General features: G+C 42.2%; 1 protein-coding gene across 4 annotated transcripts in view; it reads right to left on the minus strand.

Annotated features, from left to right (window-relative positions):
• The window catches only part of Jph1 (junctophilin 1), a 77622-nt gene extending 70677 nt beyond the window's left edge, over positions 1–6945 (minus strand). For all 4 annotated transcript variants that reach the window (XM_020177098.2, XM_020177096.2, XM_020177097.2 and 1 more), the window contains exons 1-2: positions 6317–6945; positions 769–1525 (exon numbers count right to left, since the gene is read on the minus strand). In XM_020177098.2, the coding sequence (XP_020032687.1) occupies positions 769–1525; positions 6317–6695 (1136 nt within the window). In that variant the 5' untranslated portion in view covers positions 6696–6945. The remainder of the gene's footprint in view (positions 1–768; positions 1526–6316) is intronic.
• Between the last annotated feature and the right edge of the window lie 15647 nt (positions 6946–22592).

The following is a 22592-nucleotide window of genomic DNA, read 5'->3' on the forward strand; positions in this document are numbered from 1 at the left end:
ACCCTTCTCTTCTGCTCTACTTTCTTCCATCCTTGGCACAGTGAGAGTCCCATCTGTCATGTCGGGTTCCCCCACCTCTTTCCTCTTAATACATCAGTGATCTAATCTTTCCTGCATAGAAGGTGGTCATTCTATGAGCCCTGGTCGCTTTGCCTTTTCCATGTAAGAAGGACTGTTTTCTTTAAGCAATGCATGCCAGATTTCGTCATGCAACTTTCTACTTTTGCCTTATCTAGGTCTTGGTGACGTTCTCAAAGACAGTTTCTCCTATAAGGCTTCACTAAATAGAATCTGAATTTTATCAGTGAAGATAATTTTACATGAGGCATTGCACACATATCCAACTTAAGTATTAGAATAAAGGCATGTGTCTGTTCTAGGTCTGTTTCCATGTATAGGGTATATTCTTTCTGGCACACAAAACAGCGAGCCCTGTGTGGTGATATTTCAGAGGTCTTTCATTTAAAAATTAAACTTCCAGGACTCAGAAAGATGGGTATACGGTTGGAGCGAATTCTAACACGTTGTTAAATATTAGGGGTATAATTTAAACAGGAAAGGGGAGCTCCAAGCATCTTCAACATTTTTTGGTAATGGTAAGTTTTGGACCACACAAGGTACATTTCTGACTCATTCTATTGGGTTCAGTCATTTTCACCCTTTGATTTTTTTTCCCTGCAAGTGTAGAAACCTACATGGGGATGTCACCAGCAGACTGACAAGACTTAACACTCCAGTATTTTGAACCACCCCCCTGCATTCACATACCTGGAGTTTGCTATTTCCACTTTGGTTCTTGCCATGGCGGCTGCCCTTTGCGCGCCTTCAATTGCTCTGTCCACCTTCTCCCTAGTTTTTGTATTTCTTATGGGTATAAGCTGCTTCCTTATTCCACGGACCAGAATATTATTTTTGTATTTTCCCTCTTCTTTGGAGCCATCAGGAAACACAGTGCAGCCATATCCATGCCGCTTGTTGTTTGCCCACTCGCCTTCGTACTTCATGCCATTGGAGCGCTCACTGATGCCGAAACCATTGCGCTTGTCGTTCTTCCACTCGCCCATGTAGGTTTCTGTGGTGGTGGCGTCCACGTGGTCTTCCACCGGGCAAAAATCACAGTCGACGTCGCCGAAGCTGATGGTGGAGTTGGCATCGCTGGAACTAATTCTGCTCATGGCTGCATCACTGCGCACCGAGCTGCGCTTGCTGGAGATGGAAGACTTGGACTCAGACTTGCGGAGTTTCATGCTGCCCAGGAGGGAGCCCCTGCGGAACAGGCCGCCCTTCTTCTTGCCCAGCTCAGCATCGGCATGGAAGTTGAGCACGAAGCCACCCCGGGTGCCCGCGGGGCTGTCGGCCGCTGCCGCGGCGTCGTGCAGGACGCTGCCATTGCTCTGCTCGCTGCGCAGCGAGGCCAGCGACGTGCGCAGCGGAGAGCGGATCACCGTGGCCATGCCGTAGGGCACACTTTGGCGCACGCCATAGCCGTGTCGCATGCCTCCGGCCCACTGGCCCTGGTAGGTACCTTGGAAAGACCCAGGAGAGAACAGCGTGAGGCCGGGGGGAGCTCAAGGTCGCCTGCACACACCACCAGTCCAAGGTCAAATCCCACCCGCCTCCTGACAATACTTTTCATCTCTTGTCATCTTGGCTTCTTAGCTTTAATGCAATTGTATGGGATTTTCCAATAGTCTGGTAACTTTTGCTTTTCACTTAAACATTTACGTGAGCTCTTCACTTGAGAACCACTCCTTTCTAATACAAAAAGAATAATGAAATTAAAGTATCGGAAAATCTTGGGAAGCCAGTGGAACAGCAAATGAAGAGTCTATTTGTGTGTGTGGCTTCCCCCCCCCCCCAATTTTACTAATTTAGCTAAAAAAATTAAAAAATGACTTTTAGGGCTATGCCAGTAAAACATTGCAATAAGCACAAAGGCTGAAAATTAGTAACAGTGATCTGAATACTTTTGTGTCAAAGGCTGTTCAAACAAATGGTCTGCGTGGAACCCTCTATTTAGGGTAGGGAAAATCCTATCTAGGATTAATAACTGGGCTTCGGTGTACCTTTGAGCAGTTACTTGACAAATACAGCATCCATCCATAGTACAGTGAACCATTAATATTAAACCAGTTTAATTTTTGTCCAAGTAAAAAAGTTAAGTTTTGTACATTATTTGCTAAATCTCTGCTTTTTCCTTATGGATCTCCCTAGCATTAGCTACAATGCTGTGAATCACATCACAGACTGGCAGCACCCTGAGGGCAGGAAATACCGCACAAAGCAACACAGAATCTCCAAACACATTGCTTTTGTGTCCTGTGGATTCTGGGTGTTTGATGACTATGTTTAAACAACCACAATGGCTAAAAATGGTACATCCTTTAGCCTTGGAGAAACTGATGAGATAGGCTAGAGGAAACCTTGCCTCTCTCTTACCTTGACAGACTTGAACTTTGAGCAAAGGTGTAGTCGATAGTGTCCAATCAATCACTTTTTCAATGACTATTAAGCCTTTTCAGCATTAGGTAATCTCTAAAGCATTTGTTTTTTGCAACTTTCTCTACTAAATAAGCAAAGATATTTAAAAAAAAAAGAATCTGGTACAGGCTTTTAAATAATCTTTGGAGAAAATGAAGGTTAACAATTAAGGAATGTAGAATTTTCTTTACAAAGTTAAGGCCATTTCCTTTAACTAAAGGCAAGTTTTACATTATAGTATCCCTCAGAAGCAGCTATCTTGAAAATTTTAAATGTAGTTACTGTTATTCATAACAGTTCTCAGTGTCACAGAAAATAAATAATTAAACCAAAAGTTTGGACAGATTTCATGATTGCCTTCTCTTTCTTTCATTCTGACATATTTATGTCAACAGCAGGTTGACAATAAAACTAAGTGGTTCTATTACTATGAATGTTATATAATGAGTAAATGTGAAGTCTATGAACTAACTTCTGGGTCACAGCTCTCTCAAAAGATAAATCCTAAAGGATAAGACAGAGTATCTAAAAAGCATTCAGGATGAGAAGCTTCTTAAGGAACAGCAGCCATCTCTGAACACTACCCACCTCACCAGGAAAGGGAACTGAATAATTAGGAAGTATCAACTTTGACTTTCCTTTTGCCTGTATAAAATCCAGGATAAAAGGTGTATATGACTTATACATACTAAAAATACCTTATCTTTAGTATTTTGTTCCATTAAAAATGCTATGTCATATCCTAACTTTTCTACCTAACAAAAAGCTTCTTTTGCTAGAATAATTTGTAAAGATGTTATTTGATATCAAGTATTTATACTTTTAAAACCTAACCATACTATCTGAGTAAATGTTTAACACTGATGGGAAATTAATAGGTAGTTTCCTCAAACTGATATTTCCAGAAGTAGAGCCAGTATTTAGAATTTCCAAAGAAGTATTGCTTGAAAATTCAGGCTACTTAAGGAATAGCAATAATTAGAAAGTTTAACTCTCTGCTTGACTATCCAATAAGGACAGAGTGGGGAGTGACAGCATTGGCTACATTCTCCTTTTATTTTGTTAAATCACAGTATGGGCAAGAATTCCTCAGGGCATTGCTAGTAACTAATTTATAGTCAGATGCTTAGCAGTTCATCTGAAATTTAAAATAGATTTAGTTTAGTCAGTGAACCTAGAAAAAAGGGGCCTATTTCTTTCTGAAGCAGGTGGGTTACAACTTCTTCCTGCTGCTCAAATAAAGTCAAGTTCCCCTTCATTTCTAAAGTAGAGATGCATATTTCACAAGTGTAAAAATCATTTCTACAGATTTTCTTGTAAATTGTGTTCATTTTGGGAGCTAATTTTTAAGCTCTAGCCATTTTAACTGCACAATCTTGAAATGGAAGGCATCCAGTTTTGAATGAATTTTAGTCAAATTTGGACTTCTCTATGCAAACTTAAGTTTCTATGCTTCGAATGGCTATGAGCAAGTACAAATACAGTTAACAAAACTATGGGGATCCCTAGATGTTTTCCACGGTTTTCTGAAAAGTGAAAAAACAAATTACAAAAGATCACAATTTGTGCAAAAAAAAAAGAATTACAAGCACCTACACTTGGATGAGCACGGTACTAATCTGTTCTTAATATTCAGGGGTTTCTATTTCAGCAACACTAAATCACTGATAAATGATATTTCTCACATGAAATTACTGCTTCCTTCTCTAATACATCATAAAAAACACAGACTCAGAGTCTTCCTAAAACTGATAGAGGGTGGATCTGTTGTGATATGGAGAAACAGGCTAGCTCTTAAAAGTCAGAACAGGGAAAGTGATATTCCTATTTGGACCAAAACCTTTGTATGAAATAAGTTATAGCAATATAGTATTTCCACTTAAGACCATTTTGTGACTATAGTGTAATAAAATGAAGTGACAGGAGGAAAAACAGAAAATTGACTAACAGAGAGAGGGCACTGAAAAGTAATTTTGTAAGTTTTTCTTCTTCCTAATTGCAGGACAGTAGGGTATTAGGGTCCCCCCGCCCTTGCTTTTTTTTTTTTTTTTTTTTTTGGTAGAAGAAAACCACAGTAACTATGCAGATGCCCAATTTTAACATTTAAGAAAAATTTTAAGTTACTTTTAAAACACAAGGCAGATCATTCATAAAAGTCATTCTAGAGACTTATTTGGGCTTCTTCAACACAGATACAAAGTTGACTTTTACTGTGCTATATATATTTTGATTACTAGGTATAATGAATACTCTAAACCAAGAGATTTTGTTTAATGAGTAGTAACTTTAAAAGACTATTTTTAACCTTTCAAAATTGAAGTGAGAACTATCCACGCCTTCTAAAAGGGTTATAAAATGCCTGTTTTAAAAAAAAGTACTGCATTCCACTTTCGAGCATAGAATTTAGGCATATGGGAGAGCAGTGGCCTCCAATAAAATCCAATCACAAACCAACATAGGGCTTGTGACCAACTCATATTATGTTCATTCATGAACCTAATAAGCTAGTGTGGAACTCAGAACTCATACAGCCCACAGAAAAGTATTAAATTTTTTTTTCTTTTTAATCCATGAGAACCATATCCTTTATTTATACTGTAGGATGAAAAGATGTCCTTTTTAGCAAATCCCACCATTCTGCTGTTTTGCATTTGAAACACAGCCCAAGTGTTCTGAGTAAGTGAAGTGTACAAATTGTATAAGCTTTTATATAAGCAACTGCATAACTGGGGTTGCAGTGGGCTGGATAAACTTTTAATTGGATTCCTTTCATATCTTCCAACTTTGGGCGGCTTAATTCCAAAAGGTGACATCGCCTCCTACAATCTTTTGCAATTAATTCTGATTGCTTGTTATCAGAAAATGTACTTCATCAAAGCACGAGCCATTCATCTTTCTCAGCTTTGTATACAAAGAAATTCATCAAGTTTTGACACCCGTTCCAATAATGTGTACTTTTCCAAATACTGCTAAATGTAAAAATAAGGTGACTTTTGTTCACAGTCTGGCATACTGTTTAGGTTTATATGCTTTAATGCAAATCAGTGATTGAGTACTGCCATTCCCAGAAGCAAAGTAGTTGTTAAGTTAGCAGGTATAGAAACACAATTTTCAACTGTGTGTGTATATATATATATATATATATATATTTTTTTTTTTTTTTTTTTTCTTAAATGCAACTTCGCTGCCCATTCTAAAACATTTCCTCAGTGATCTGTCCAAAGATCTCCCGGTCAGCAATTCTATTGATCGAAAAGCAATCCAACTGAATGGAAGGAAACTAGGAAGAAAAACCCGCACCCTCTGAAATCCACCTGTCCGCTGCTCCCACAACTTGGACGTTTCCAAATGCTCGCTCCATAACGTTCAATTCCCCAACATCTTAGTTATGGGGTTCTGGCTTCTATCTTTAGGCTACTAGAAGCGAAATACGAGACTCCACGTGAAACCAATCCGCGCAGCGGCCAGCCGGCACCGGCAGCCTCATCAGCCTCACCAGCCCAGGGCGCCCGCTCCAACTCCACGGGAGTGACGATTTCAAACCCGGCCGGGAGAGGGAGGGATCTAGAACGTAATGTGACGGGCTCAAGTGACAGCGTCCTCGCTCCAGTCCAACCCTCCGGGTGGCAGGGTGGTACGGGTCAGGTACATCCACGTCTCGCTCCCCCGGGTGTGGACGCACCGCGATCAGGGTCACCCCAAACTCGAGCGCACCAGGCGCGTCCCAACGCCCCCCTCCAGGGAAGTGGGTGGGAGGCCGCCCAGGTGTTTTGGCGGGTTTCCGGACACGTGCGCCTCGCGTCCTGCCCGCCTCCCCGCCCGCGACGCCGCTCACCTCCGTCCCCGTAGGTCTCCACGCCGTACCCGTCCTGCAGCCCGTTACTCCAGGTACCCTCGTAGCGAGCGGGGGTGCACAGGCTCTGCCGGACCCCGTAGCGCCCCTTGAAACCATGTGACCACTCCCCCCGGTACATCCACTTGCCCTTCGTCTCCACCCCCAGCCCGTGCCGCTTGCCCTGCGCCCAGTAGCCCTGGTAGGTGTTGCCGCTGGGCCAGGTGTAGCCTCCGACCACCTCGAAGCCGTGCGACCAGGAGCCCGAGTACTCGCCCTGGCCCTTGGGCCCCGTGCAGATGCCATGCCCGTGCGCCTTGCCCTCCTCCCAGCCGCCGCAGTAGGTGCCGCCATCGTCGAAGTCGAACCTTCCGCCCGTCATTCGGGGGGCAGCCCCGGCGCGCTCCCCGCGGGGGCACGGACGCAGGGCACGGCAGGGTGTAGCTCGGGGGTGGGGGCCCGGCGGGCGAGCTCACGACTGCGCCCCGAGCAGCTCGCGCCGCCGCTCGGCTCCAGTCCGACGCCGCCCCCGTCCTCCCCTCCTCTTTCGCCGCCGCCACCGCCGCCTTTCTCCTCCTCCTCCTCCTCCTTCGCCGCCGCCGCCCCGGCCAGCGCCGCGCGCGAGAGGACAGCCCAGGCAGCCGAGCGGACCTTCAGCTGCTCCCGCCCGCCCACGTGAGCCGGGCGCCGCCCCGCGCCCGCCCCTCGTCCCCTCCCTGGGCGCCGAGGCCCTGCCCCGCGGCGCTCCCGCCCCACCGGGCCCTGCCCCCAGCCCCCGGGAGCCTTGCTTCCCGGGCGGGCGTTGTGGGCGCGCGTTGTGGGCGCGCGTGTGATCGCGCGGGGGGATGCCGGTAGGAGGACAAGTGTGCCCGGCGACAATCACGCCCCGCAGATGAAGGCGCCCCTGCCTGCCTGGGTGGGGGCAGCTCGAGCGCGGGCGCTGGAGCCTCCCGTGCAGGGTTTTTCAATTGTGGTTAAGCTCCTGTAAGTGCGGCCACGTGTGTGAGCAGGGAAAACTCCTTGTATCTGTGTTTGTGTGCATGGGGTTTGGAAGTTGCATTCCACCCCCCACCCAGCATTGCAACTTGTGTACTCTTGAGTTTGCCTTGCTCAGCTGTCATCATGAACTAATATTCTCCAAATATATACAAGTTGTGCAGAATGTTCTTGTACACTCAACCCATTTCAAAGCACATATGTTTGTATTTGTTTAATGATGATACCGAGGGAAAACAGTGCAATTGGAAAAAGCACAGAATAAATTGGTTAGTTTTTTACTTGTAGTGACAAAGAGGAGATAGTAAATCTGTCTTTGCAGTGGTATGGGATATTTCTTTCTACATTAAAGCTCTTTCCCCCTAATCCTCATTTGTTCTTCTTTGCAGTCTTAAGAATTCTTCAGCCTGGACCTGTGTGTCCTTAGAGCAGATAGCTTATATAAGTTCCTGTAATGCACATACACCTGTATCTCTCCACTGGTATCCACGGTTTAAGAAAGTAAATGGAAGTTTTCAAGGAGGAATATGGTAAGTAAAACACTGCTGTAAACTTACAAAGAGGGTGCGACCTACAAAACCAGGGACAGACATCGGCTGATCCACTTTCCAGCCGCAATACTACCTTGTTGAATTCATTTTAGACACTTCTAAACTTTTAGACCTCTTTTTTTTTTTTAAACCATTTTCTGAATGGAAGTCACTGGATTTGCCGTTCCCTTTCCATGTTAGGTAGTAACTGGATATATTTTTAGTGCAGTGACCAGTGAAGGATTTGAAATTTGGCAAGAGGCAAGTTGAATCAGTCAGTATTGCCTCTCCTGAGAAGAAGTATTGATCTCAACCTCATCCTCAAAATACCCAATGGGAGACAAGTCTTCCAAGTTCACATCCAGGGGTCTTAGGTTGGCCTAAGAGCTGCTTTTCAGAGTATTCCTGTTATTCCTTAGGCTGAGAGGCCTTTCATAACTGGGTGAGCACCAGACATGCGCTTGGTATTTGATAATCAGATAAAAATATAAGGACAGGTGTCAGGAAGGTAGCAGGGGAAAAGTAGACTTTTCTGCATTGAATTGCACTGAAATTGACCTTGATCATCTCTCTCAGAGGTGGAGCTGGCCTTTCCTGCTTATCTGTCTGAAAGACTGAAAGAAAAATCTCAGTTTACACTGAGCCAAATCACCAAAGAGAATTAGAAACTCTCATCCATGGCGCTGCCCACAGAGTTGCCAGGAATAGTGCTTACCCTAGTGGCCTGAAATAATTAGGCATCTCACTCAGCGCCTTGTCCTGGACTGGGGATTGATTTAGGCCACTGGGAAAAGGAGGGCCCAGGGCTTTGCAGCTGAGCCATAGTTCCATTTCTCTGTTATGGGATACACTAGAATAAAAAGCTAACACAAACAGCCACATTCCCATCTATTGTGGGGTTGTTTGATAGTTGAAACAGTGTGGCTGCTCAAGCTAACGGTTTTTTTTCCTTTTTTTTTTTGTGGTGCTGGGGATTGAACCCAGGGCCCTCCGCTTTTCAACTGGCTTTCTTCACAGAGTAAGCTTTCTGTCTTTTGCTTATTGTTTGTTTTGGAGCTTAGACCCAATGTGTTAGAACACATGTTCTTTAAATGTTTAGTTTTTTAATTAGCTAGCATTTGTTGCCCTTAACGCAGAGAAACTAAAGCAGATACCTTAAAAGCAACTGAGGCCAATAGGAAAAGGGGACCAGGAACTAGAGAAAAGGTTAGATCAAAAAGAATTAACCTAGAAGGTAACACACACGCACAGGAAATCAATGTGAGTCAATGCCCTGTATAGCTATACTTATCTCAACTAGCAAAAACCCTTGTTCCTTCCTATTATTGCTTATACTCTCTCTACAACAAAATTAGAAATAAGGGCAAAATAGTTTCTGCTGAGTATTGAGGGGGTGGGGGGGAGAGGGAGGGGGTGGAGTGGGTTGCAAGGGAGGGAGTGGGGGCAGGGGGGAGAAATGACCCAAGCCTTGTATGCACATATGAATAATAAAAGAAAAAAATAAAAAATAAATGTTTAGTTTTTGAAGCATTCATTTTTTATTTATTTTCTTATTTTCACACAAATAAGGGCTTTTCTGGTATATAATGCACAGAGCAAGTTTCTGTTCTGTAATAGCTTTCTAGTCCATTTATGGTGGAATAACAAAGGATGATGTTGCACATACATCTGAGTGTAGATATAGAGGTTTGGGTAGAATAATAAACAAGACCATTTATTTCTTCTGGCTAGCTCTAATAGATTTCTTCCTTGGAAAGACCCTAAGTAAAAGTGAGAATCTTCTACCAGATAGGTGCTATTAAATTCCAACTAAACTTAATCCTAACCTGACTCTGTTAGTGGCTCTTTTTTATGGAAGAAAGTTTGTATTGAAGTTTTGGTGTTTTACTGAACAGTTTTTGGGTAGAGTATAAGCCATGCTTATATGTATTTATAAGCCTGCTGCCATCACAGTGGAATGCTTCCCCATCTCATAGATGTGTCAAAGTAAGTGGTGAGGTTTTGTGGCCTTGGTTGGAGAAGAAGGGGAAGAGAACTAGGAAGAAGAAGAGCTTCTGAGAATGGTGACATAGCAGATGGTAAGGCAGTAGAATAATTTTGCAGTTTAGTACTCAGGGTTAGTAATGTCCTTATTTTCCCTCTCTCTCTGAACCTTTGCCCTGGGTAAGGGGGTTGAATTTAGCTTTAAGAAGGGATTAGCAAGAAGAGAATGTGAAGGTTGGTGTGACAGGTGGGACGGGGGAGGCCATGAAAGCTCAGGGATCAACAACCAGTCTAGCAGTTCATTTTCCTCCACGCTTAAAACCCAGCTATTGTATGTTTCCATCCTAAAAACTTTTATCACAGCTAAATGGGAAGACACTGTGAGTGTGACTATGTCAGTTAACATTGGTAAGGAGTTTTTGTCTTGAATTTAATGATGGTATATTAATGAAAATGTAGTTAAAACTTATTGGTGTTTTCATTTCCTTGCTAGAATTAGTTATTGAGAATTTTTATTAAAAATTTACAAATGACAAAAATGCTAATCTGTAGGTGCTCATTGTCCAAAAGACATGAATTAAATTGTTTAAAAGGCACACACGATTAAAATTGCTTGATGTAAATTCAAATTTTATATTATCAAAATAATTAGATTATTTGTATCGATCCAAGCATTCATAAAGATTTAAGAAATTTGCCTGTAATATACTTCAAAAATTAAAAAATATGGTTATAAGCTTTGTGGACAGCATGAAATCAGAAGAGAATTCCAGAATTAATGGTATTCAAATCTTTTAAGGCAACTCCTCTGTGCCAGGAACTATGCTAAATTCTTTATATGTATTAATTTATTTAAAATTCACAATAACTGCATAGGATTAGTACTAATGTTACAACCATCTTCAGGAAAGAGGAAATATAGGTTAGGACATTTGTGTGCCTGGGATTACTCAAAGAGAAATGGGTGAACTAGGATTCAGATCCAGGTCTGGGTGATTCTTGAGGAAGCTTTTTATTGCTGTCCTTTATTGGACTGAGGGTGAGAGCTCATTTTAAGTTCTTAAATTGGGGGCGGGAGGAGGGATTAAGCAAGAAGAGGTGGTAAAGAGTTTTGTTCCTCATGTTTGTAGAATAACTGCCTGGGCAAATTGTAACGCTACTGTGTAGAATTTAAAAACCAAGATGGAGGAAGAAGAGTAAATTACAGAAGTTGAGGAAGACACATTCCTTTAGGAGAGAATGACCCTGAGACACACAGCAGAGTTGGGGTTGTAGCTGAGTGATGGGGTGCCTGCCTAGCATGCATGAGGCCCTGAATTCTGTCCCCAGCACTGCAAATAAACAAACAAAACCCAGAAATATCCACCAGAGGAGATGTTCAGTAGGCAATTGGGTGAAGGAGTTCAAAAATTAAAAGTTGAGAAGTAAATACTGTGGTAGTTTTTCCTCTCAGCAGTGCCTCCTTTTGACACTTGAACTATTCACTTACAACACTGGTGTTGTCAGCATCTTGTCTAGGTCATCCCCTGTATTCTTCCCGGGCTGATGGCTCATCCACACTTCTGTATGATGTCCCCCGCCATTATCTTGGGCAGCTTCATCCTGGTCTCAGAATCCATTGCTTTTTGCAGCTTCATGACTTTCATATTAAAATTCACTTCCTCAGACATAGCCTGGCACTGACTTTGACCTAGACGTAGGCCGGTTCTGAGGCTGGAACTTCACAGTTTCATTCTTTAACACCATTCGCTTGTGTTTCCCACTCTCTGAACAAACCTTCAACTCTTACCAAAGTCTTCACTCCTTTGCTGTCCTCCCCGTCTTCATGGCCCTTGCCTACCCTGTCCACAGACCCTTGAATGTCATTTCTACCACACTATTGCTGGCAGTCAGTTTCCTTTTCATAGTGGTCTCCTGGTGCATCTGTCTGGCTAGTTTCCAATTCTAAACCAGCATTTCTTATCTCCTGCTCTTAGGAACTCCTTTTGGAGTTCATGCCATTTACGAATTGACACTGCAAATCATGGTTGTGAGCCATGGGCAGACCACCCACAACACATGGCAGACCTTTTCCCAGGCAGCTCTAGATGTTTATCACTGTCCTTGAGCCCCTTTCAGTCCCAGCCTTCTTCTTCTGAGCAGAGGACCTTGTCTTTTCCCTCACAAAGAAAAGAGGTGACATTTGGAACACCCTCACTTTTTCTCTTTTCAAAACTTAGCATCTATGTTAATCAGCTTTCTGTTGCTTGGGACAAAATACCTGAGAAAACTCAACTTATAAGGAGGAAGGATTTATTTTGGCTCACAATTTCAGAGGTTTTAGTCCATGGTCACTTGGCCCTGTTGGCTTTGGACCTGTAGCAGGGCAGTCTATCATGACAGGGAGCATATGGCAGAAGAAATCACTCATCTCACCATGACTGGGAAGGAAAGAGAGAAGAAGTGGCTGGGATCCTTCTCAAATACATGCCCCCCAGTGACCCGGGCCCCACTTCCTAAGGGTTCCATCACCTGCCAGTGGCACCACAGGTTGGCAACCAAGGCTTAGGTGAGTCTTTGGGAATATTTAAGATCTAAACCATAGCAACATCGTTCCATTGTTGTTTTCTCCCCACCCTCTACTGCAGAGGAAAAGATATCTTTTTACCTTCCCAAGGTCTGGATTGATTCCTTTTCTCCTTTACATTTGCCTTAATTTCTTGCATTCTACCCAACAAACATGCTGTGGTGCTTCCATATTAGAAAAGTCTTATTTGCTTGGTCCTACTTTCTCCTCAAGTCTTTGTCTCTACCTTGATAGTAAATTACATTCCAATCTTTACCTTCCCACCTCTGATTCTCATACCACTTGATTTGGATTCTGTTCTCGCCAGTTTGATAACACTTGTCTGGCTGTTGTGGACCTCCTATCTGACAGATATAGTCGCATCTCCTCAGTTCCTATCCTGTTAATGGCAGCTACAAGTTTGATACTTACAAGCAATAATCGCCTGGGTTTCTGTGAACCCCCTATCTCTTCTCTCCCTCTTTCTCCCCCATCATTTCAGCTATCTCATTCCCTTTCTAGCTTTCTTAGTTTTAGGATAGCTTTTGTGTTCTAACTGTTAGCTTCATGGTACCAGAATTCTATAAAATTGTTGGATACTTGTTGGCTGGTACAGCTATGCAATCCTGCCCTAGAGGCTAATAGTCGAATTTAGAAACAGTTTAATTCATATATAATAACACCGCATGAGCCTTATTTAAATCTCAGGGACAGTGCTTTTGTTTCTTCCCCTGACTTGTCCCTGTGGCCCTCTGTCTGCTCTTCCTAATGGGGAAAGCGCCACATAGACCTAGACAGTGTTTTGGGAAAGCTGTAACAATGAAAAAGGTAATGAGGGTTCCAGGTATGCCTCAAGTGCCTAGCACTCGGCACTGCCTAGCAAGTGCTGAGTTCAAACCCTAGTACTTCCACAAAAAAAAAAAGTAAAAAAGAAAAGAAAAAGATAATGACAGAGAGAGAGTTAATAAAAGCTTAAAGATACAGAGTGGATTTCAGGTCTATTTGAAGACATAGTACCTGGAGCAAACCATAAAATGTATATATTATTTATGCATATATGTATATATGCTAACTCTGTTAGATTTCTATACATATGTGTGGTTTAGACTTTGCTTTTAAGGTCTTTCTAAAATATCTCTACAAAGAGGCAGGAAATAAAATATTTAAATAATAAAAGTACAATAGAAAGAACTACAAGTAGCCAATAGGACCAATTGTCTCAAGAGTTCAGAGGACATAGTGATTTTTGCAGATTATTCTGGGGAATCATGGGATATTGGTTAGCTTTTGGATATAGTGAAGGAGCATCCTTCCAGACATACAGTGGAATGATGCTCTTGAGCTGATACATCCTGCAGAAGGGAAGGAATGGGGGAATCCACGTCTGCCATTGTGAGAACAGAAGAGACCTACGGGAAAGAGTGCCTGGAGTCTGAGGAGATGAGACAATGCATTCATCTCTCTCACACTGCATTTAAAATCACAGTGCTTTATTCTGAGGATATAACTGAAAGGCAATTCAGTATTTGAAATAGTGCAAATGGAGAATGGCAAGAGAATAGAAAAGCATATTTGGGAGTGTCGGTATTAAGATATTAAAAGTTGTGAAAATTGATGCAATAACCTTTTCATAAAGCCATTGAATAAAGAAGGGAGGCACACAATATTGTTGAAAGTACAAGGAGTAAGTCAGCTAAATGATTCATAGCTGAAGGAAAGAAAAAAATCAATTATTAGGCAGTAAAAGAAATGTAAATTATAATTGAAGAATGAATGGTTCCAAGAGCTCTAGAATGAGATTTGAAACAGGAGTCACTAACAGCAAGGGGTTTCCTCCAACTGAATGATAGGAGGATGTTTTATCCTTGCCAATTGTTACAGCCCCAGTTTTCAGATCACCTCAGCATGTACTCTTTAAAGCCCTTGTAGGATTCTTCAGACACTGATTGCATTACAGATAAAGCCTAAATTCCTCTTCCTTTCCTTTTTCATGCTCTAGCATTTTCGTCATCTCTTGCATTTTGCTTATTATGTTCACATGGCAAGGACTTTTTCAAGCTGACTGAGACGTCAGAACTCCCTATGGGGTGGCCATGGTGCTGCACTGCTCAGATCTCCCGTTAGAGAGCCTGCAGTGAGGAGGGCACTGGCAGACAGCCTCCAGCTGCCACAACTTCAGATCTGCTGCAGTGCTCACATCAAGGCCATGGTCTGCCCAGAACATACCAACCAAAGTAAAAGGCAGATTGCTGCATCCTGTGTCCTTTAGTACAATAAAAGGAAGCAGAGCACTTGGTGACCTCTTGTGTTATGGAAGCAACATATACCTCACTTAGAAACGGCTCCAGTCTCTATGTTGGGTGACATGGAAGGAAGGCTGCCAGTTTTGATCAGTCTATTATAAATTGAACATGGTATATCCAGGATCAAGTTGAGCATGACCAGAGGCCAAAGAAGTTGCAAGAATAGGGTGCTCAGAACCTCCATATCCTCCACCAGGGCTGCTCTAATGCCCTTTCACCAGCTCTTTCCTGTGGCCAGATTGGGGTTCCTTACAACCAGCTGAAGGAGGAGGAAAGGCCATATTGGGTTTATGGATAATGGGGTTGGAGTGTGAACAGAGCTGAAAAATGAATGGAGGCTGCATTACAGCTATACTTGGGAGTAGCCTTGAAAGTCTAGACAGAACTATGTGCAGTGAACCTCATCGTATATTTTATGTGAATGAAAAAAATGGCCCAATGTCTGAATATATTTGTATTTCTGGGCAAGAGCTCACAGTCTGGTCATCTGGTCAAGGGCAGGGAAGAAAAAGAACAGGAAGACTGGAGACATGAAGGTCTGTGGTAGAGACACATGTATGAATGTATGGGGGAGACACAGTAAAGAGTTTTGTATTATATGCTAATTCAGTCTATGGAAGAGCTACTGAAAACCCAAGTAGATTACCAGTCCAGTGATTTTAATGAGCTTTCTCATCAGCCATCCCAGATCTGGAATAAGGAGCAGATGAATTTATCAGCCTCAGCTGCAGAGATGAGCCTAATAGCTAGGACTCCCGGTCAGTCAAGTCCAGTTAAGCTATTCCTGCCTTTGACTATCCAACCTACCAGCAACAGAGACTGTTCCTTAAGAACACCAATCACCTTTCATAACACATTGAATTACCAGGTTCCTCCTAGCCTGGGAGAACCAGTGGTTCATCCTGACTAGGGACAGACAGCTGTTCTGGTTATGGATTTGCCTTTCCTGCCAGAGAGCCTCAACCTCTGCCACCATCATCCAGGGGCAGGTCCATAAACATGGAATTTCATACAACAATGTTTGACCATGGGTCCCACTTCATAGTGAAAGAGGTAGTGATCAGTGGGGCCCTCTGGTCTTATCATGTACTGCATTACCACATACCTGTATTATCTATGAAGAGCTAACCTCATGGAATAATGGAATTCTCCTAAAGGCATAGCTAAAGTTCCAGTTTGCTGGTAATAAATCTGCAAAGATGAAGAGATATCCTTTTGGGAATGTGCACTATATCAGATTACTCTATGGCACTATCCCTAATAGGAAGAATATATATATATATATATTCCTAGAAACTAAGAGGTACATGCAACAGTACTCCACTTACTATCACATCCAATGACTTGCTCAGAATTTTTTTCTTTTTTGTCCCCAGAGGGGAAGCAACTCTTGCCAGAGGACAAAGTAGGAATTCTGTTGTACTGCAAACTCTGGCTGCTGCCTAGCAGTTCCATTGACTTGTGCTCAAGGATTAGCAGGTGAAAAGGGTAATCTCTGTACTGACAGGGATTGTTGACCCTGATGAGACTATTATATAATGAGGGCAGAAAGGAGTATGTGAAGAACCCAGGTGATCAATTTGGGTACACCACTGACTCTTTGTTACTATGAGTTCATACATGCAGTAACTTCAGATGGAATGGTATGACTTACACAGGGTTCAGAACCTCCTGGAATGAAAGTTGGGATAACATTACTAGGCAAACTACCAGAACCTGCTGATGAGATAGCAGGGAGTAAGGATAATTTACAGAGAACAGGGTGAGAAAGTAAGATTCCAAGCTTCCCTGTAGGAAGAAAGGCCCATGGTAGCTGCTCTCAGATGTGTGGAGAAGGTACTGTCTATAATGCAGTGTGTGTGGGAGTGGGGTGAGGGGGTGGAGGGGTTGTGGTGGGTATGGATGTGCACCACTCAGATCCTCTTTCAAGAGAATTTGCAGCAAGGAGGGAGGTTGGTGAACAGCCTCCAACTGCTGTGCTTTTAGATCCCAACAGTATTTACACCAAGTGCATTCACTTTCAAAACTGTTGCAAGCCAATAGCTGAGCACAGTGGGATTACAGGAGCTAGGCTGTTCCTTCTCCACACAGGCCTCCTCTGATAGGTGATATTTTCTGTGCTTCCCCAATGACCTAGCTGAAACTTTCTCAGGCTGCTGCAGTCTGGGGCTCTTCTACATAATTTTCCTTATGAGGATAATAGCCCAAAAGCTTTCCCCACCTGCTCCTGCTTCCTGTGGCCTTTATCCTTCACCTGGTAAATCTCTTGTATGTCGAACTCTGTCCTGGCATCTGCTTCTTGGAGGCTCGAACTGATACACTCAGTAATCTTAAAAAAAAAAAAAAAAAAAAACCCAGATATATGCACATTTATAGGTGGGTCTTGGTCAAAGAGAGCTAAATGTCTAATGCTGAACTGCATAAAACTGAATTGAAATTCAGATTTCATGTTCCTTGAAAAAGAATGAGGAAGCTGTCTATGTACTGATTATGGAAAAATCCCCAAGATCTACTAGGAAAAAAAAAACAAACAAGGTACAAAATAATGTATGCAGTGTGTAATATCTTGCTATATTTGTGTTTATGTGAAAATCTGTGAAGATAAAAAGAAAAATAAAATGAGTGGGAGTTGAACATTTCCCTGCAAAGCAATTTGATTTGTTTGTATTTTGAATCTTGAAATTATACTGCTTATTACTAATTAAGATGGAATGTCAGTCCTTATCATTTTAGCATTTTATTATTTTTGTTACTTAAAAATCAGTTTTGTATCATGCAATTGAATAGAACTGCAAGTTAGCAGATGAGGTGATAACATGGGTAAAGCAATGCATAGACCCAGTAAATTTTTAGGACCTTCCAAAACTTACTGTCCCAAATGGAAAAAGACTGCTTGGGTAATCCAGATGGTATGAGTGATTTCTGACTCACCAAATGATTGAATAATTCATAGACTGTCTGCCTGACTGTGACAGAAGTGGACATTTAAAAACTTCCAGCTGTATACTGATGTGTCAGTCCTGATGTATTTGTTGGTCTGAAAGTTTTGCTATTTCTAGAAAGAAGTGTGCACCATCATTTCTATCCACATGACAGCCTATACTAAATTCTACCTTATTTCCACACCTCAAACCCATGTTAGGTATTCCATTAGGACTGATAACTCATCAAGGCAAAGAATCTGTGGTGTACATTTCAAAAACTGCTTGTGCAGGTTCCGCCCTCTTATAGCAAAATCTCTGAGCATAGACCCATCTGTACATCCTGAGAACTTCCTTTGTGGTCCTACTGAAGGGCAATTTCTAAAACTCCCTCACTGACAATTACTGGGGGCACTTGGTAAATATATACATGCCCAGGTTTCTCCCTTGATGAATTCTGATTCTGTGGGTTTGCATTTAGGCTCAGGAGTCTCTATTTTTAACACAAACTCAAGCGATCTTCAGGGAAATATTATTGTAGGGTAACATCCCCATGAGAACCACCTTGTATTCTATAAAATGTTCAGATACATTCAAAGTTCCCTGGTACTAATGATCCTAATATGATTTCATCTTTTTTGCATGCACTCTCTCTCAAAGTTCTTTGCGAATTTTTAACAATATCTTCCTTGTCATTTTAAAAGCAAAATTCAAAAGTACTGGTAAGAGCATGCCTTCTAAGGGTAAGTGTACAGTGGACATTGAATATTTACAAAATAAAACATACCATTAATGAGGTAGCTTGAAACCCAGCTGTTAATAAAACTGAAAACAGTAGAATAGGTTAGTGGATGGACTTGTAAGATGTGCATCTCTTGCCTAGCACCTGGCACCTGACATCATGGAAGTGTGCTGTTTTTTTGGGACTCTTCTTTTTTGGCAGTACTGGGATTTGAACACAGTACTTTGCACTTGCTAGGCAGGCACTGAGCCTTTTTGCTCACTCCAGGCCTTTTTGCTTTAATTTTCAAATAAGGTCTTGTACTTATGCCTGGGCCAGCCTGGACACTAATCTTTCTATTTATACTCCCTGCATAGCTGGGATGACAGGTGTGCCATTATGTTCAGCTCTTGGTTGAAATGGGGTCTTGCAAACTTTTTGCCTAGGCTGGCCTCAAACTACGATCCTCCTGATCTCTGCTTCCTGAGTACCTAGGATTACAGGCATATGTGAGTCACCATGCCTGGCCTTTTGGGCCTCTTGAGAGGTTTGGCTCATTCACCATGGAAAGAGCTAGGACCCAGGACCTGGGCTATGCCTAGAGGAGGTCTGCCTTTTGGTGATCATACAACAAAGTATCCCTGCCCAGCTCTTGGGGTTTCCAGCTCCTTTATAGTTACAGCCTTGATCTTGCTGGCAAGTTCACATGGCCATGCCCTTGCTGGGCATTGTGTCTGCTGGTCACATTGACCTAACCCTGATTCTCAGTGTTAGCTCCTGGAGGAGCTGGCTTTCTTCCATTACTGCTGGGGGTTTGGAGCAGGGTTGAGACACAAAGGGCTTAGGGCTGAACATGCAGGAAGAAAATGATCCAAATGATCTTGGGACTACCACTTCTAGATTTTTTTCAAGGTGTTATTTAAACTTATCTGTTAGAGGAAAATAACAAATCTTTTCTAGTATTATAAGCAAGTAATTCAGTGACTAGTGAATTATATACATCTTAAGAGCTATTCTGTCAAAGCAGTAACTGAATCTTGATTAACAGAATCCCCAGACCCAAAATTGTACTCTTTTAGGTCATTTTCATCTTGATTATGGTGTATACTTTGTCTATGATTAGTGTCTGCAAGTGATGATGTAGTTTCTAATATTTTTTCATTTCCAAGCCCACACATTATTTTTATTTATGTTGCATAATAATATATTTAAAAATGTTAGAAAAAGCACTTTCCCCCTGTTTGCAGCTATTTCAGAGATGTAAGTAGAATCATTGGGTTTTCCTTTTGTTCATTTATTCATACTGTACATATGTAGCAAGTATAAGTGGGGTGTCCTGTAATGGTTTTAAGGTCATTAGCTCCATGCGCTCATAGAACTTAACAGTCCACTGAGGGAGTAGATGCTAAATCATTGTATGACTTCAAATTGTTGTGCAGAAGAAAAAGTAGTGCTATAAAAAGGAACATTTTCATTTATATTTGCAAGGTTATAGAAGGCCTCACCATTCATCCATCAGTCCTTTAAGTCATCCATCCATCCATCCATCCATCCACCCACTCATCATCTACTATCCATCCACTTACCCACCATCCATTGCTTTATCCATTCACCACCCATCATTTATCCATCTCTCTGTCATCCATTGTCCATCCATCCATCCAATAGATATTGCTCAGATGCTTCTCTACAAAAGTGACATTTATACTAAGTTCTGAAGAATTACTAGAAAATAACCTGGAAAACAAGTAGATCAGCTGGAGAAGAGGAAAACTCTGATGTAAACAAAGAGCCCTTGGTGCATTGAAAGGCCTGAGAAAAGGAACTTGTGCTCTGGCTTATTGAGCAAGGGAGTAGTTCTTGGTGAGTGATGCAGCTGGGAAGGAAGAAGGAGACTAGGGTCTGTTTGTCATCCTATTCCAAAAGCTCAGTACAAAACATGACTGTTGAGTTACTCACTCTGTAGCTGGGGAGAAAAAGCAGAAGAGGAAAAAGGGTATATTAGAAAGAAAATATAAATAGGGTGTTAAATACCAGCCCCTCCCTATTCTAATACAAACCCTGAAACAAGAGGTAGTACCCTCTTCTAGAGAGGAGTGTTTTCAGACTTGAGAAATTCACAAATAGCTTTGGAAGAAAAATAAAAGTGCAGGTAGACCTTTTTCCTACAGTGGCTTAAATTTATTATTTCTTTCATTCATTGTATATAGGTACTTCAATATGTAAAGAACAAAACAAGACATACCTCTGTATGTGTGTAGTTTATTTACAACATAAAGCCAGCCTAAATTGAAACAACTATATTGAAAGTAACAACCTGAATTTAATGTGACAGATGATGTTTTGCATTTTAAAATGTTAGGGTGCTGCCCACAGAGGCACAGCTTCTGAATGCCCGTGCATCCTGCTGGATTCTGGGAGGACTCTGCTGTGCAGTCCATCAGGAAGCCTGCTTATAGTGTACTAGCATACAGTATTGCTTGGCTTACACATTAGGCTCGCCTCCCTTCTCAGAAACAAAGCAGAAGGACTTTGTGCCAAACTCAGCCTAAACACAAACACAAAATCAGCCCCTGTAACCACGTAATGGTCAGTTATGGAGATGAAAAACCTGGGGAAAATAACCCGACCTCTTAGATTACATGGGTGAACTCCCTTGAATGTGTAGACTTCTGTTTGAAAAACAATCCTAAATAAAGAATAGATTATTCCTAGAGACTTCGTAGAGGTAAAAAAGGAAACTATTTCTTCTCACACAGAGTCATGGAGACAGGATAAATTGTTCTTGCAAACATTCTAAAAAGGGATCATTAGAACTCACAGCTTGGTCGGGTCAGGTGGGATCATTAAGGTTAGAGTGTAATGAGAGACCAGTTTGGGTGAGGTCACAAGTCCTGTGGTTCCTACTTACAATACTGAGGACAGGCAAGATTAGAAAGAGGTGACTTAAGAGGTCTTTTCCTTTCTAGCCATGTGGCTGAAAAAAGGCTTCAAGCACTTGCCTCAAAAATCAGGTGCAAAAACCTAACCACTGGGGTGTGGGAAGAAAGGATTAAGAACCCTGAGAAACTTGAGCTCTGCCCTCAGGAACATAAAGAACAGCTCTCATTGCAGTTTGAGTAGGGATTCTATAAAATTCAGAGCTCTCAGCAGTTTATGTAATTTACCAAATGCAAAGAGCAGCCAAGAAAAGAAATGTGCATTTTGTGACAAGGCAAAAAAAAAAAAAAAAAGACAAAAATAAAACTTACATTCATAAGTTCGCGTTTATCAGATTAATATATTTGAAATGTAAGCTAAAGCTGATTTTTACCGTTCTAAGTTATTACAAATCTTCCTGTCCATCAACAATGTTTGCTTCACGGGAAGAAGAGGGCAAGGTACTAAGGGAATAAATTCAAAACTTTCAACTTGAGAACAGATTTTCACTTTAGAAGAAATGGTATGTAAGAGATGAGGGTGAATATTTGTAAGATTCAGGCTGTGCTGAGAGAACAAAAAACAGTAGGGTTTGTAACGGTCATCTTTGGAAATTAAATGCAGGGTGTTCATTGTGAAACAGAGATGAGGGAAGATACAAGATATAATATCAGAACAGATTGAAGAGGTTTGGGACAGGTTGATTGGAGATAGAAATTTCCAGATCTACTCCCAGATATTTTGAGGATCTGATGGCTGAAGTGTCTTCTAAGACATTTCCTTCTTAGATACCTTGGGGAGAGTTGCCAGTGACCTCATCAAATAACCAGTACCAACCCTGGACAGCCACCATAGGACAGAGGGCTTGGTGTGGGGGTCTTTGGGCAGATAGAGGCTGATGGAGCTCTGTGGTAGACCCTGAAGCACTGCTCCTGGACCCAGGCACCCTCCTGGATCAGGCAGCAGTTTTCCTAACTGCTGTGAGTATTGGCCACCAATGCCTTGCAGCTGAGTCCTTCCCCAAGAGCTTCCCTCAGTCAAAGAGGGCCCCTTAGCCTAAGGCCATATACTTGCTGGGGGCAGCTCACATCTGATAGTTAGCTGATTATGGGGGATATAAAGATCTGCCCTTCTTGGTTCAACTGGAACAACTCAGAAAGGCTGTCACAGCTCCAGAGTTTCCTGTGTAGTCAGATTTGTTGCACCTTCATGGTGGGTTTATCTTTGTTACTCAATCCAACTTCCCTCACTTCCTTACAGGTATGGTCCTGGAGATTAACTTGCCAGTAAACCTTTGAGAGCAATCTAAAGTCTGTTTCCTAGTACAACAAGCCTCCTAAGGTCTCCTGGATTCTGGACCT

Source organism: Castor canadensis, chromosome 3 (genome assembly GCF_047511655.1).
Source record: "Castor canadensis chromosome 3, mCasCan1.hap1v2, whole genome shotgun sequence".
Lineage (NCBI taxonomy): Eukaryota > Metazoa > Chordata > Mammalia > Rodentia > Castoridae > Castor > Castor canadensis.